This window comes from Petromyzon marinus, unplaced genomic scaffold (assembly GCF_048934315.1).
Source record: "Petromyzon marinus isolate PM22_M1 ecotype Great Lakes invasive population unplaced genomic scaffold, UKy_Petmar_22M1.pri1.0 PM_Scaffold_77, whole genome shotgun sequence".
Classification (NCBI taxonomy): domain Eukaryota; kingdom Metazoa; phylum Chordata; class Hyperoartia; order Petromyzontiformes; family Petromyzontidae; genus Petromyzon; species Petromyzon marinus.
In genome coordinates this window covers 43,343-57,204 of record NW_027423685.1, presented here as the reverse complement: position 1 = coordinate 57,204, position 13,862 = coordinate 43,343, and the positions used below count along the sequence as shown (strand labels likewise).

General features: G+C 52.7%; 1 protein-coding gene across 2 annotated transcripts in view; it reads left to right on the top strand.

Annotated features, from left to right (window-relative positions):
- The first annotated feature begins 224 nt into the window (after positions 1-224).
- Positions 225-13,862, top strand: part of LOC116956423 (alpha-1,6-mannosylglycoprotein 6-beta-N-acetylglucosaminyltransferase B-like) — a 51,231-nt gene continuing 37,593 nt past the window's right edge. For both annotated transcript variants that reach the window (XM_076064819.1, XM_076064818.1), the window contains exons 1-5: positions 225-434; positions 6,085-6,197; positions 6,510-6,636; positions 8,549-8,673; positions 13,612-13,670. In XM_076064819.1, the coding sequence (XP_075920934.1) occupies positions 394-434; positions 6,085-6,197; positions 6,510-6,636; positions 8,549-8,673; positions 13,612-13,670 (465 nt within the window). In that variant the 5' untranslated portion in view covers positions 225-393. The remainder of the gene's footprint in view (positions 435-6,084; positions 6,198-6,509; positions 6,637-8,548; positions 8,674-13,611; positions 13,671-13,862) is intronic.

Genomic DNA, 13,862 nt, shown 5'->3' with positions numbered 1-13,862 from the left:
GGGGGGGATGGAGCTGTGGAGAGGGGGGGGAGGGAGCTGTGGAGAGAGGAGGGGGGGGCTGTGGAGAGGGGGGGGGATGGAGCTGTGGAGGGGGGGGGGGGATGGAGCTGAGGGGGGGGGGCTGTGGAGAGGGGGGGGATGGAGCTCTGGAGAGAGGGGGAGGAGCTGTGGAGAGGGGGAGGAGCTGTGGAGAGAAGGGGGAGGGGCTACGTCGGCCTCCGCCCCGCCAGGTGGATGTCGCCCTGGAGACGCTGATCGTGGTGGTGGTGGAAGCGCCTCCCCCCTCTGTCGCTCTCCTCTCAATCCTCTTCACCCCCCCCCTCCAACTCGGTCTTGTTGCCATTGCGCCAGCTGCTATCGCCGAGGTAGAGGGAGACAAGTGGAGAGAGGAGGATGCAAGTGGTCCGCGTCTGTGGGTTCCCGCGCAGACAAAGGTGAGGGCGCGCGCGTGCGTGGGGAGGTGGGGAGGTGAGTGCGAGTCCGGGGAGCGAGTGTTGAGTGTTGTGACTTGTACACACAAACCCATAGACTCACACAGAGACCCATAGACTCACACAGAGACCCATAGACTCACACAGAGACCCATAGACTCACACAGAGACCCATAAACTCACACAGAGACCCGTAGACTCACACAGACCCATAGACTCACACAGACTCATAGACTCGCACAGAGACCCATAGACTCACACAGAGACCCATAGACTCACACAGAGACCCGTAGACTCACACACAGACCCATAGACTCACAGAGACTCATAGACTCGCACAGAGACCCATAGACTCACACAGAGACCCATAGACTCACACAGAGACCCATAGACTCACACAGAGACCCATAGACTCACACAGAGACCCGTAGACTCACACACAGACCCATAGACTCACACAGAGTCCCATAGACTCACACAGAGACCCGTAGACTCACACAGACCCATAGACTCACACAGACTCATAGACTCGCACAGAGACCCATAGACTCACACAGAGACCCATAGACTCGCACAGAGACCCGTAGACTCACACACAGACCCATAGACTCACACAGACTCATAGACTCACACAGAGACCCATAGACTCACACAGAGACACGTATACTCGCACAGAGACCCATAGACTCACACAGAGACCCATAGACTCACACAGAGACCCGTAGACTCACACACAGACCCATAGACTCACACAGACTCATAGACTCGCACAGAGACCCATAGACTCACACAGAGACCCATAGACTCGCACAGAGACCCGTAGACTCACACACAGACCCATAGACTCACACAGACTCATAGACTCACACAGAGACCCATAGACTCACACAGAGACCCATAGACTCACACAGAGACACGTAGACTCGCACAGAGACCCATAGACTCGCACAGAGACCCGTAGACTCACACAGAGACCCATAGACTCGCACAGAGACCCGTAGACTCACACAGAGACCCATAGACTCAAACAGAGACCCGTAGACTCGCACATGGACTGTGTTGCGATGAAACCGGGTTCCCAAGTGCAGCGAGTCGATGGTCTGAGCCCAGTATCGGTGACTGCGCAAAAAACAAAACCCAGATCGCGTGACATTTGGTTCTGCATTGAGTTTTACAAAACTCCAGCCCAGCCGTAGACAACGGGGGGGGGGCTGACCGTCAGGCGATATGTTCAAGATCCGTTTCACATGGTCAGTGGAGGAAGCCAGGCTGGGAATCGGAGGTTCCACGTGAGTTTACAAATAACACTGGTCTACAGCCGAAATGCTTCCGAAATAAATGTAGTCCAACTTTACTAATTCTGGGTCACTGAAAATGAAAACTATGGACGATTTTTTGACCCCCCTTCCCCATCGTCACACGGCGTCACAAAAAGTCAGACCCCCCCCCCCTCAAATATGACATCATAAAGCTCTGCCCCCCCCCTCCCAAAAAAAACATGCTTCAAATCGCTTTAAACTATTCTCATTGTAGTGCGTGTTTAATGTGGCGATGCACTCTGATGTTGTAGGAGAAACATTTATTAAAAAGTATATTTAATGCAGTAGAACGTGTTGTCTATATTTATTTTAAGTTGCGCATTTTGATGTGACGTCACATTTCTCAAACCCCCTCCCCCCTCTTCACACATCGTCACAAATGTCTGACCCCCCCCCCCAGGTGCGTGACGTCATTTATGGGCGGCCCCTTAAAACTGTTGATTGGCTCTAGTTTTCAATATGCTGCTGGGTCAGTATATATGACCCTTGACTTGGAAATGGACGGAGGATACGTGAGTTATAAAGGGAGGGAATCTCAATTTAAACCAGAAATTACTCAAATGCATCTTTGTATCTATGAATACATCTATAACCGGCTTTAGGCAGTACTTGCTATTTGATCAAAACAATGAATCAATCTGAACCTGGTATTCCACCATACATTATATGAATTGTTTCATGTTATTCCTCAAGTCATGGATGATGCAAACATAACTAGGCTTTTACATCCTTTTGGTGAACAAATTGCCCTATATCAGCTCGAGAAAGCATACAGTGTCGTGCTCTCTTATTTGTCAGTGTTTGATTTTGCAAAGGGACCCATTTCTGTTTAGCCAAAGTCAGCAGAGATGCCTCGTGCTTGTGTGAGCAAAGCAGTTAACTTCTTCTATGTTTATGGTGAAGTGACTTTTGCATGACAAAAGCGCAATATAACCACTATGGTTAAGAAAGCCTATCACCTTTATTTGGCTGCAAAATTGGATATCAGGACAAGATATGGGCCCCACACATAGGTGCAACACTTGTACACCACATCTCTGCCAGCGATTGAAAAATAAATCTATGCCTTTTGCAGTGCCAATGATGAGAGAGCCAACAGATCATATCAGCAATTGTTACTTCTGCATGGCGCCTCCAGTTGGGAAAGGTGTCTCAAGAAGAAAAAGTGGACTGTGCATTATCAAAACATTCCATCTGCGATTCGCCCAGTACCCCACGGAGAAGGACTGCCGGTTCCTGATGCACCAGAATCATTCTCACTTGAGTCAGATGAGGAAGAGGATGAAACTTCTGGTCCTGAACCATCACGGTCACATGACCCAGCTTTTATACCATCCCCCTCCTCTGAACCACACCTCATAACACAAGGTGAACTGAATGACCTTGTCAGGTATTTGGAACTACCCAAGAGTAGGAAGGCAGAGCTGTTGAACTCCAGACTGCAGCAGTGGAATCTCCTGGCAGGTGATGTTAGGGTTGCCATGTTCCGTGACCATCAAAATAATCTTGTCTAATTTTTCGTCATGGAAGGCGATCTTGTAGCCTGCAACAACATCGGTGGTTCATGATCCAGATGAGTGGAGACTTCATTGAATCATCAACGATGAGTCTTAAAGCTGTTTTACTGCATAATGGCAATGTTTTTGCCATCAATTCCAGTTGGTCATGGAGTCCATGTGAAAGCAATCTATGACAACATGAAACAACTTTTGAGGTGCATAAACTATGACCATCAGTGACAGCTTTGTGGCGATTTGAAGGTTGTTGCTCTTTTGCTTGGTCTGCAGACTGGATTACACAGAGTACTGCTGTTTTCTCTGCGAATAGGTTAGTCACGCGAGAGATTCCCACTACATCAAGATAGATTGGCCACTCCGAGAGTCATTGGTGCCTGGGAGGAAAAGTGTTAATCCACCACTTGTTGAATCAAATAAGATTTTGTTACCACCCTTACACATGAAGCTGGGTCTGATGAAGAACTTTGCCAAAGCCATGGACAAAACACAAGCAGCTTTCAAGTACCTCCGTGGAACATTTCCAAGGTTAAGTGAAGCTAAGATAAAGGAAGGTGTCTTTGTTGGTCCTCAGATTCGTGAACTTCTTCGAGATGATGCATTTGATAGTGCACTGCGTGACAAGGAAAAGACGGCATGGAACGCCTTCCAGTTAGTGGCAACACATTGTCTCGGACACAACAAGGCAGACGACTACAGGGAGATGGTGGAAAACCTCAAGGCTTACTAAAGCCTTGGTTGCAACATGTCACTAAAAATAAAAAAAATTTCACTCAGATTTTTTTCCCACCGAACTGCAGAGCAGTGAGCGACGAGCATGGCGAGCGATTTCACCAGGACATTGCAACAATGGGGAAACGCTGTCAGGGCAAATGGAGCCCATCAATGCTTGCAAACTATTGCTGGACAGTGACAAGAAGACGCTCCATTTAATCAATACAAGAGACAAGCCAAGAAGTGCCGAGTAGCCACTGAATAAAGACTAAACTATGTACTTATATATATACATAATAGATTTTTGCCTTTTGTTTCATAATACATTTTATTTATACAACCCTTTTGCTGATTTTTAAAGTGTTACATGGACAGGACAGGTGACCTGTTATCATGTAAAGCAACCATAAACACATAAAAAGACCTAGGTTTACAATCTTTGAGAAACTGTTATCTACACAATATACATAGACGTAAAATGTAAACTTACATATTTTTGGAACAATAGCCAATCAGTTGTTTTAATTGTCATATTTGAATTCAGCACATCAAAATCCATAATAAACAGCACATTTAATCTCTGAAGCAGACGACGTCTAAAACATAGTAGACCAGTGTAATGAGTGAGCATCTCAGGTCTGTTGTCTCTTTCATCACTCGCCAGCAGACCATGGAGTAAGAGACATATGTCGACCCATCTTGTGTGTGAGGTGCCACAGTGACTAGGAGATGTTAACTACCTCACTTGGTATATAGGAGGTTGTATGTGCGATCCCTACCCTGACACCTGCTGTATATTTGGAGCATGCGTGTCTTTCTCTCCCCATAGCTGCTTGGATTTTTCTGCTCGTCCTCCGGTTTTTCACCTCCACATTTAGAATCAACATGCGTTCAGAATATTGCCGCTATGAATGTTCACGCGATAAGCCACTTCACTGGGGTCCACGTGGCCAGGGGTCTACGTGGCCAGGGGGCTACGTGGCCAGGGGCTGCGTGGCCAGGGGGCTATGTGGCCAGGGGGCTACGTGGCCAGGGGGCTACGTGGCCAGGGGGCTATGTGGCCAGGGCACTTCTGAAAAAGAGCCAATAGCTCCCTGGGCCTTATCTGATAAAAAAAAAGTTTAAAGTTTACTCCTCACTGCCTGCTATTATTTTCATGCCGCAATTTCATTTGTTTTAACAATCTCTCTACGTCGACATCAATCAACAAACCACGAAGTCCTTATCACGAGAAGCAAGGAGCGAGCACAACACACGGCCTTCCAGCCACGCGCCACAACTGCGCGCCTACGCGCTTCCAATCGTGCTACGTTCCCAAACCCGCTACGCTCCCAATCGCAATACGCTCCCAAACCCGCTACATTCCCAAACCCGCTACGTTCCCAATGGCAATACGCTCCCAAACCCGCTACGCTCCCAAACCCGCTACGCTCCCAATCATGCTACGCTCCCAAACCCGCTGCGCTCCCAATCGCACTACGCTCCCAATCGCGCTAAGCTCCCAACCAGGCTGAGCTCTGCCGGCCCACGGGCGGTCCGGCAGAGCTCAGCCTGGTTGACCCCGTTGGTGTGCAGCTTTGGCTTCCTCGCGGTGATTAGGGCTAAGACAGGCGCGCGTAATGTGGGTTTCTCGCTGTGGTTTAAGAAACTTCCCAGGAACTTTCCCAGGCCATTATAGCTGCACAGAGTGGGCTCCGGATTAACAATGCTGCGTCCAATGCGGCCAATTTACAATTGGAGCGCTGCCAACAAAACTAATTGAGTTTGCCATATCTAATTAGATGCATTCCCACGCAGCTATGTGCCCTTCCGCAGACAACGATCTCCCGTGTAGCCTACACATACCTATTGGGGCAAGTGCTGTTAGCGAGCACCGATTAGAGGGGTTGGGTGTGTTCACCACCATGCCTTTGTCTCCTGAGTGGTAATGTTCACACACCGAACTAATTGCAGTAATAATTATTTCAGCCGGAGTCGACCTCGGGAAGGACCCAAGATTTGTTTGGATATTCGCGACTGGCGTTGAGCGAGAATGGAACTTGGGTGGCCGGGTCCGTCGCACGTTGCGCTAACCACTACGCCACCGCTTCGTGGACGTGTTGGCAGGGGAGTGCTGCTGCTGTGCATGGCCCTGGCACTGCTCATGGCCGTGAATCTCCTCCATTGGTGCGCATCCACCAAGCGGCCAGAGGCACTGAGCAACAGCTTCCCCGAGACCGGTGTGAGAGCCACTGCCACCACCAATGCCACCACCATCACCACCGGCATCACCACCATCACCACCGGCATCACCACCATCATCACCACCATCAAAACCACCATCATCACCACCATCATCACCATCATCATCAACACCATCACTGGCATCACCACCATCACCACCATCATCATCACAACTAGCATTACCGTGACCACCACGACTACCGGCATCACCACCATCACCACCATTACCACCACCACGACCACCACCATCACCACCACACGCACGCACGTAGAGCGGAAGCAGTACCGGTCACCCTGTGACTCTGCAGAGCCGCTGGCCTTGCGTCTCCGTGGCCTCACCGAGACGCTGGAGGAGCTCGACATGAAGCTGCAGAGTGTCGGCGGCCTGAACTCGGCGCTCGCATTCCTGCTGCAGCTCAACGCCACCCTGCACAGGTATGCCCTGCATTGGTGGATCATGTACGCACAGGTACGCCCTGCATTGGTGGATCACGTACGCACAGGTACGCCCTGCGTTGATGGATCACGCACACACAGGTACGCCCTGCGTTGATGGATCACGCACACACAGGTACGCCCTGCATTGGTGGATCACGCACACACAGGTACGCCCTGCGTTGGTGGAACACGCACACACAGGTTCGCCCTGCGTTGGTGGAACACGCACACACAGGTACGCCCTGCGTTGGTGGATCACGCACACACAGGTACGCCCTGCGTTGGTGGAACACGCACGCACAGGTACGCCCTGCGTTGGTGGATCACACACACACAGATACGCCCTGCGTTGGTGGAACACGCACAGGTACGCCCTGCGTTGGTGGATCACGCACACACAGGTACGCCCTGCGTTGATGGCTCAAGCACGCACAGGTACGCCCTGTGTTGATGGATCACGCACACACAGGTACACCCTGCGTTGGTGGAACACGCACGCATCGCCAGACCTCCGTCCCTTCCATGGGTGCTGAGGAGATGTTCGTGTGCATGCTCGTACATAGGTTAACTTCTTTCGCAGCGTACGTAAGCCAACCGTGCTAATAAAAGGCACCTTGAGCTCGCCAAGAGAAGGCGGTGCAGTAAAGTGTGGACTAATTCCCATGTGTGCCTTTGGCGTGGGATGGAGCGTTGCCCCCTCGCACGCGTGGCTTGCATCCGGGCACTCCAGTCTCCTCCACGGGTATGGAACGCTCACCAGCTGCCTCTGAATACCTCTTGATGTGTGGATCAGAATCGCGATTTTGGTGTCGATGTTAATCACGAGATGATCGGTCAGACAAGTTATGCTACCGCTCCATGTGGGTGAAACCCGTGGGGGCTGTGCGTGGGTGAAACCCCTGGGGGCTGTGTGTGGGTGAAACCCGTGGGGGCTGTGTGTGGGTGAAACCCGTGGGGGCTGTGTGTGAGTGAAACCCGTGGGGGCTCTGTGTGGGTGAAACCCGTGGGGGCTCCGTGTGGGTGAAACCCGTGGGGGCTGTGTGGGTGAAACCCGTGGGGGCTGTGTGTGGGTGAATCCCGTGGGGGCTGTGTGTGGGTGAAACCCGTGGGGGCTGTGTGTGGGTGAAACCCGTGGGGGCTGTGTGTGGGTGAAACCCGTGGGGGCTCCGTGTGGGTGAATCCCGTGGGGGCTGTGTGTGGGTGAAACCCGTGGGGGCTGTGTGTGGGTGAAACCCGTGGGGGCTGTGTGTGGGTGCATCCCGTGGGGGCTGTGTGTGGGTGAATCCCGTGGGGGCTGTGTGTGGGTGAAACCCGTGGGGGCTGTGTGTGGGTGAAACCCGTGGGGGCTGTGTGTGGGTGAAACCCGTGGGGGCTGTGTGTGGGTGAATCCCGTGGGGGCTGTGTGTGGGTGAAACCCGTGGGGGCTGTGTGTGGGTGAAACCCGTGGGGGGCTGTGTGTGGGTGAAACCCGTGGGGGCTGTGTGTGGGTGAAACCCGTGGGGGCTGTGTGTGGGTGAAACCCGTGGGGGCAGTGTGTGGGTGAAACCCGTGGGGGCTGTGTGTAGGTGAAACTCGTGGGGGCTGTGTGTGGGTGAAACCCGTGGGGGCTGTGTGTGGGTGAAACCCGTGGGGGCTCCGTGTGGGTGAAACCCGTGGGGGCTGTGTGTGGGTGAAACCCGTGGGGGCTGTGTGTGGGTGAAACCCGTGGGGGCTGTGTGTGGGTGAAACCTGTGGGGGCTGTGTGTGGGTGAAACCCGTGGGGGCTGTGTGTAGGTGAAACCCGTGGGGGCTGTGTGTGGGTGAAACTCGTGGGGGCTGTGTGTGGGTGAAACCCGTGGGGGCTTCGTGTGGGTGAAACCCGTGGGGGCTGTGTGTGGATGAAGCCCATTGTGCTCCGTGTGTCGCACAGCGTGGAGAGCGGCGGAGTGGTGCGGGAGATCCGGGCACTGGCAGGGAACGTCTCCCGGATCCGGGATGCGCTCGAAAAGCTCTCCGGGGACTTGGCACCACCACGGCGACGGAGCGCCAACAACGGTACCACGGGCGGCAGCATCGCAATCGACATCATTATCCCCATCATCCCCATCATCGCCATCATCCCCATCATCGCCATCATCCCCATCATCGCCATCATCGCCATCATCGCCATCATCGCCATCATCGGAATCATTACCATCATCAGCATCATCACCATCATCAGCATCATTACAATATCAGCATCGCGAACATCGGCTCCATCACCACCATCATCAGGAGCATAATTACCACCGTCATTAGCATCACAATCTGCAGCAGCGGCAGTATTTCTCAACCCAAGACGTTGGGGTGACAGGGTGCAGACTGTGGAGTGCTGATGCTTGTGCCTTACAACGGGAAGCACCTTGTTTAGATTCCTGACTCGGATGCATCTCTGTGTGGAGGAGTTTCTGTGTTCTCCCCCTGCTCTGTCGAGTGAGAGAGTGTGTGTGTGTGTGAGAGTGAGGGATTGTGAGTAAGTGTGGAGTTAGTATGTTCTCCCCATTTTCCAGACGGGCAATGCTGTTGTGGGCAGTGCTGTGGGGGAGGGCCAATTCCGATTGGCCTTTCCCATCATGGCGTTAGTGACCACCACTGGGGCCAAATGGGGTCTCTGGATGGGTGCGTGGGGCTGTTAACCCCTCTGCCTTCATATAATTGCTGCTAAACCACGACCGAAAAATGTCATTAATAAGCTTGTGCCGGATTCTATGACGTCTCCTGGCCAAACCCCATTTGGCGGAGCCAGGAGGCTGATTCCTTACCCTCGGGGCTCCTCGAGAAACAACAAAAAACCACTACGTGTGGCCACGTGGAATGTTCGAATGCTCACTGCTGAGGAGAGGCTGCCACGCCTCTGTCGGGAGTTGGACCTGTACCGCCTGGATCTCTGTGGTATTCAGGAGGTCCGGTGGACCGGCTCTGGCTCCTGCCACCATGAGGGGTGGACAGTCCTCTACTCGGGGCAGGAGACTGCCAAACAACAGGGTGTGGCTCTTCTTCTGAACACAAGAATGAAGGGGCTGTGGGAGCGTGGCGATAAGGTGTGGGAAGCTGTTAGCCCCAGGCTACGTTGGACTCGCCTTCCTATCAACCAGAAGCAAGGAGTGGTGGTCGTGGTTACTTATGCCCCCACTGAAGATGAACATCGGTGGAGGGATGCAGGCAAGGCAGATGAGTCAGATGCCTTTTGTGACCTCCTGTCACAGGTGCTAGCTATAGTGGCCCCTCGGGATAGAGTCATCTTGTTGAGTGACTTCAATGCCCGAGTTGGTCATGATGCTGGCACCTGGTCTGGAGTGATTGGAAGGCATGGGCCAGATCAGCTCAATAATAATGGCAGGTGGCTGTTCGATTTATGTGCAGGCTACGGGCTTGTAATTACCAACACGCTGTTCCGGCATCCGCGCATCCACACAACATCATGGATGCATGCCGGGTCCAAGCAAGAACATCTGCTGAACTACATAGTGACGGAACAGCGGATGCGGTCAGTGACACCAGAACCTACTGTGGAGCTGATCTGCCCACTGACCATCGACTTGGCATCTGTAAGATGCACCTGCCATTCTTCCACTCCAGTGGTGGGTGTACACCCAGGACCCCATTCAAACCCTTCGTAGCATGGTCTCAGCGAGCTGATGAAAGTTGCAAGCGAGAATTTAATCATTGCTTGTGGCTGGGGTTGGCATCGTCCCCCACTCCTCCTGGTGTCGAGGGGAAATGGGCGAGGTTTAGGACTGTGGCTCATGCAGCTGCAATGGCTGCTTTGGGTACACAGTCCAGACCTCCCCAGAGACTCTGGCTGACAAAGGAGGTGTTCAAGCTAGCTGAGAAAAAGCGACAGGCCCACTCTCATCAGCTACAGCATCCCACGTCGGAGAATGAGGAGGCTTACCACAGCCTTCGCTCAGAGGTTCGGAGAGCCGTGAGGCACTGCAAGGATGGGTGGTGGTCGCGGGTTGCTGAGGAGATGGAGTCTGCCTCAATGGCCCGTGATCACAAATTGCTCTTTAATTCCATCAAAAAAGTAACCTGCAGCACCACACCTATTACCATCATTCGGGGAAAGAATGGTGATCCAATCTCTGACCCCCAGGAACAGGTTTGCATATTTGCTGAGCATTTCTGTGAGGTCTTGGGGGAGGGGCAATCCCTCAGCCTGAATAAGAAGAAGGAAGGAAGAAGTCACCCCCTGTGAGTAGCTGGCTGAGGTGCCATCTGTTGAGGAAGTATGAAAGGCGATCCAGAGTCTGAGACCAGGAAAGGCAGCGGGCAGAGATGATCTCCCAAGCAAAATGCTGAGGGAGGGTGGCGTGTGTGAACAGACTGCCCTACATGACATCATAACGACAGTCTGGAACACTGGACAGGTTCCGTAGGATTTGAAGGATGCCCTTGTGGTCCCCTTCTTTAAGAAGGGGAACCGCACAGACTGTAACAACTCCAGGGGCATCTCACTCAGTGTGCCGGGAAAGGTCCTGGAAAGGATTATTCAACATCGCCTTGCCAGGCACGCTGACAAGAGGCTTGCGGAGCCCCAATGTAGTTTCAGTAAAGGGCGGTCCTGCACAGATGCCATATTTTCTGTCCGTTTGCTACAGCAGAGGTGTAGGGAATTCCAACAAGACCTACATCTCTGCTTTATTGACCTGGCCAAAGCCTATGATACCATCAGTAGGCCTGGGCTCTGGGTTGTTCTTCGTGCTTTCGGAGTCCCTGACCCCCTGCTCACAATCATTAAGGACCTTCATGATGGTGAGCGGGTCCGGGTAAAACTACGTGGCCGGGAGTCGGAGCCATTTCCTGTTCACCTTGGAGTGCGACAGGGATGTCCTCTGGCTCCCATATTATTTAACATCTTTTTCAACCACGTAGTTCGTGAAGCCTTTGATGGCTGTACCAGAGGAATTGCCATCTGGTACAGATACAATGGGAGGCTGTTCGATGCCCGGGAGCGGTCAAGGGATGGCTCCCTATTGGTCAACCACGTTATGTATGCCAATGATTAGGTAATTGCCGCTCGCTCAGAGGAGGAGTTGGAGGCGCTGCTGCTGAAACTGGAGCGTGCCACTAAGAGGTGGGGCCTTACCATCAGCCCCACCAAAACTAAGCATCTGCCTGGGTATTTTTTACCATCAGGCACTCCACCCCCACAACTCATAATCGGTGATGCGGCGGTTGTGAAGAGAGTGGAGAGTTTCCCATACCTGCGCAGTGTGCTCATGATCGGCTTCGGTTTGACAGCAGAGGTCTCACTCAGAATCAGTCGAGCGGCAATATCTTTTCATCAGTTGCGTAACGCTGTGTGGAAGCTACGTGGTCTGTCGCTCCGCACGAAGCTTCAAGTCTTCTCGGCCACAGTCATTCCCTCCCTTCTCTATGCTTGCGAAACGTGGACCCCCCTAATGGAGCATCTTCACCGATTGGAAACATTTAGGCTGGCCTGCCTACGATCCATCCTGGGTTTAGCAAGGCTGGATTGTGTGAGAAGCTCACAAATCCTTGAAAGATCTGGGCAAAGTCCCATCGGTGAGCTCCTCCGGCAGGCAAGGCTGCGTTGGCTGGGTCATGTAGCCCGCATGCCCAGTCACCGCATGTCTAAACAGCTTTTGTTTGGCCGGATAGAGGGGGCTAAATGGGCGCGGCATGGGCTAGAGAAGAAATGGAGTGATCTGGTACAGGAGGATGTGGAGCTGAGTGGACTTGCCAATGACTGGTACCAGCTTTGTCAAGATCGGCCTCTGTGGAGGAGGCTCGTGAAGGGTGCTACTGGGCAGTTGGAGGCAGTCGCCCTCCAACAACAATGGAGGGCGGAGGAGCGACGCTCACAACAATGGGCGGTCCGCCGGGTGGCTAAAGCACAGCAAGTTGGCACAGTAGGGGGCACAGGTGGTGTATCAGCCAGTTGTCTCAGTCAGTCGACCTGTGGCACCTCGGTCTGCCCCGTGACCTTCTGCCAGCAGGCGTTCGACACTTCACGTGGCCTCAAGGTGTACATAGCCTGCACAAGCGTCTTGGTAACGTCACCGCCACTTCGTGGCGAATGGCGGTTGTTGTTGTGAGTATGTGTTCTCTCCCTGTTCTGTGTGGGTTTACCCAGGATTCTTCGGTCTGCTACTTCCATAGCTCAGAATCAGAATATTTATTTAGACTGGAGGAGGAATCTGATGAGCTAGAAAGCTCTTTTTTTCACAGATGTCCAGTCAGGGCGGGTCAAGAGGTTACAACAACAAACAATACAAACAAACATTTAGGAGTGGCAAAGTACTTTAGAGGAAAGCTTAGCAAATCACAAACAAAATATTAATAAACCTTTATTTTTCATTTAACCAGGTAAGGCCCACTGAGCTATGTAGCTGTTTTTCAGGAGCGATCTGGCCACAAATGATAGCACAACGAAGTAGCTTATCATGTGTAAATTTATTGCGGCCAAATACTCTAAATACGTGATGTTGATTCTAAATGGGGAGGGAAAAACCGGAGGACCCGGAGAAGAATCAACGCGACCATGGGGAGAGAGACACGCAAACTCCAAATATACAGCAGGCATTGTCAGGGTCGAGATCGAACCCCTGACCTCCTGCATACCCAGCGAGGAAGTTAACATATCGCCATCATCGCGCCCCTGCAGAGAGTGCGAGTGTGTGAGCGGGCGTGCAGTGGTTAGTATACTGCGCTTCTAACCTGGCCACCAGAGTTAAATTCCTGCTTATGGGAGCGAACCCCTGACAACCTGCATACTAGGCGAAGTAGTTGACATCTCCCAACCACTGTGGTGCCCCAACTAAACCACGCGCAGCAGCAGCAATAGAGAGCCTGGAGACTCGGTGACAGTTGCTGGACACGCCCTAGACACCTCATGTGTGGTTGTTATTGTTGTTGTGGTGGTGATGATTGTCGTGGTGATTGTTGTTGTGATGATTGTCGTCGTGGTTGTTGTTGTCGTTGTGGCAGGGAACGACTGCGATGTACCGAAGGATCCGGACTTCCCGCTGTGTCAGCACAAAGTTGAGGTGCCCCCCTCGCTCCTCTCCTCTCACGCACGGCACACCCCCATCCCTTCACTCGTCCAGCGCTCGACGGCGTTCGCTCTGTCTCAGTGTGAAATAGGTTAAACACACGGTGAGGAAGTGTGAGTGGGTGAGCAGGTGAACGAATGGGTGAGTGGGTGGGTGAGTGAGCAAGTGGGTGAGTAGGTGAGTGAG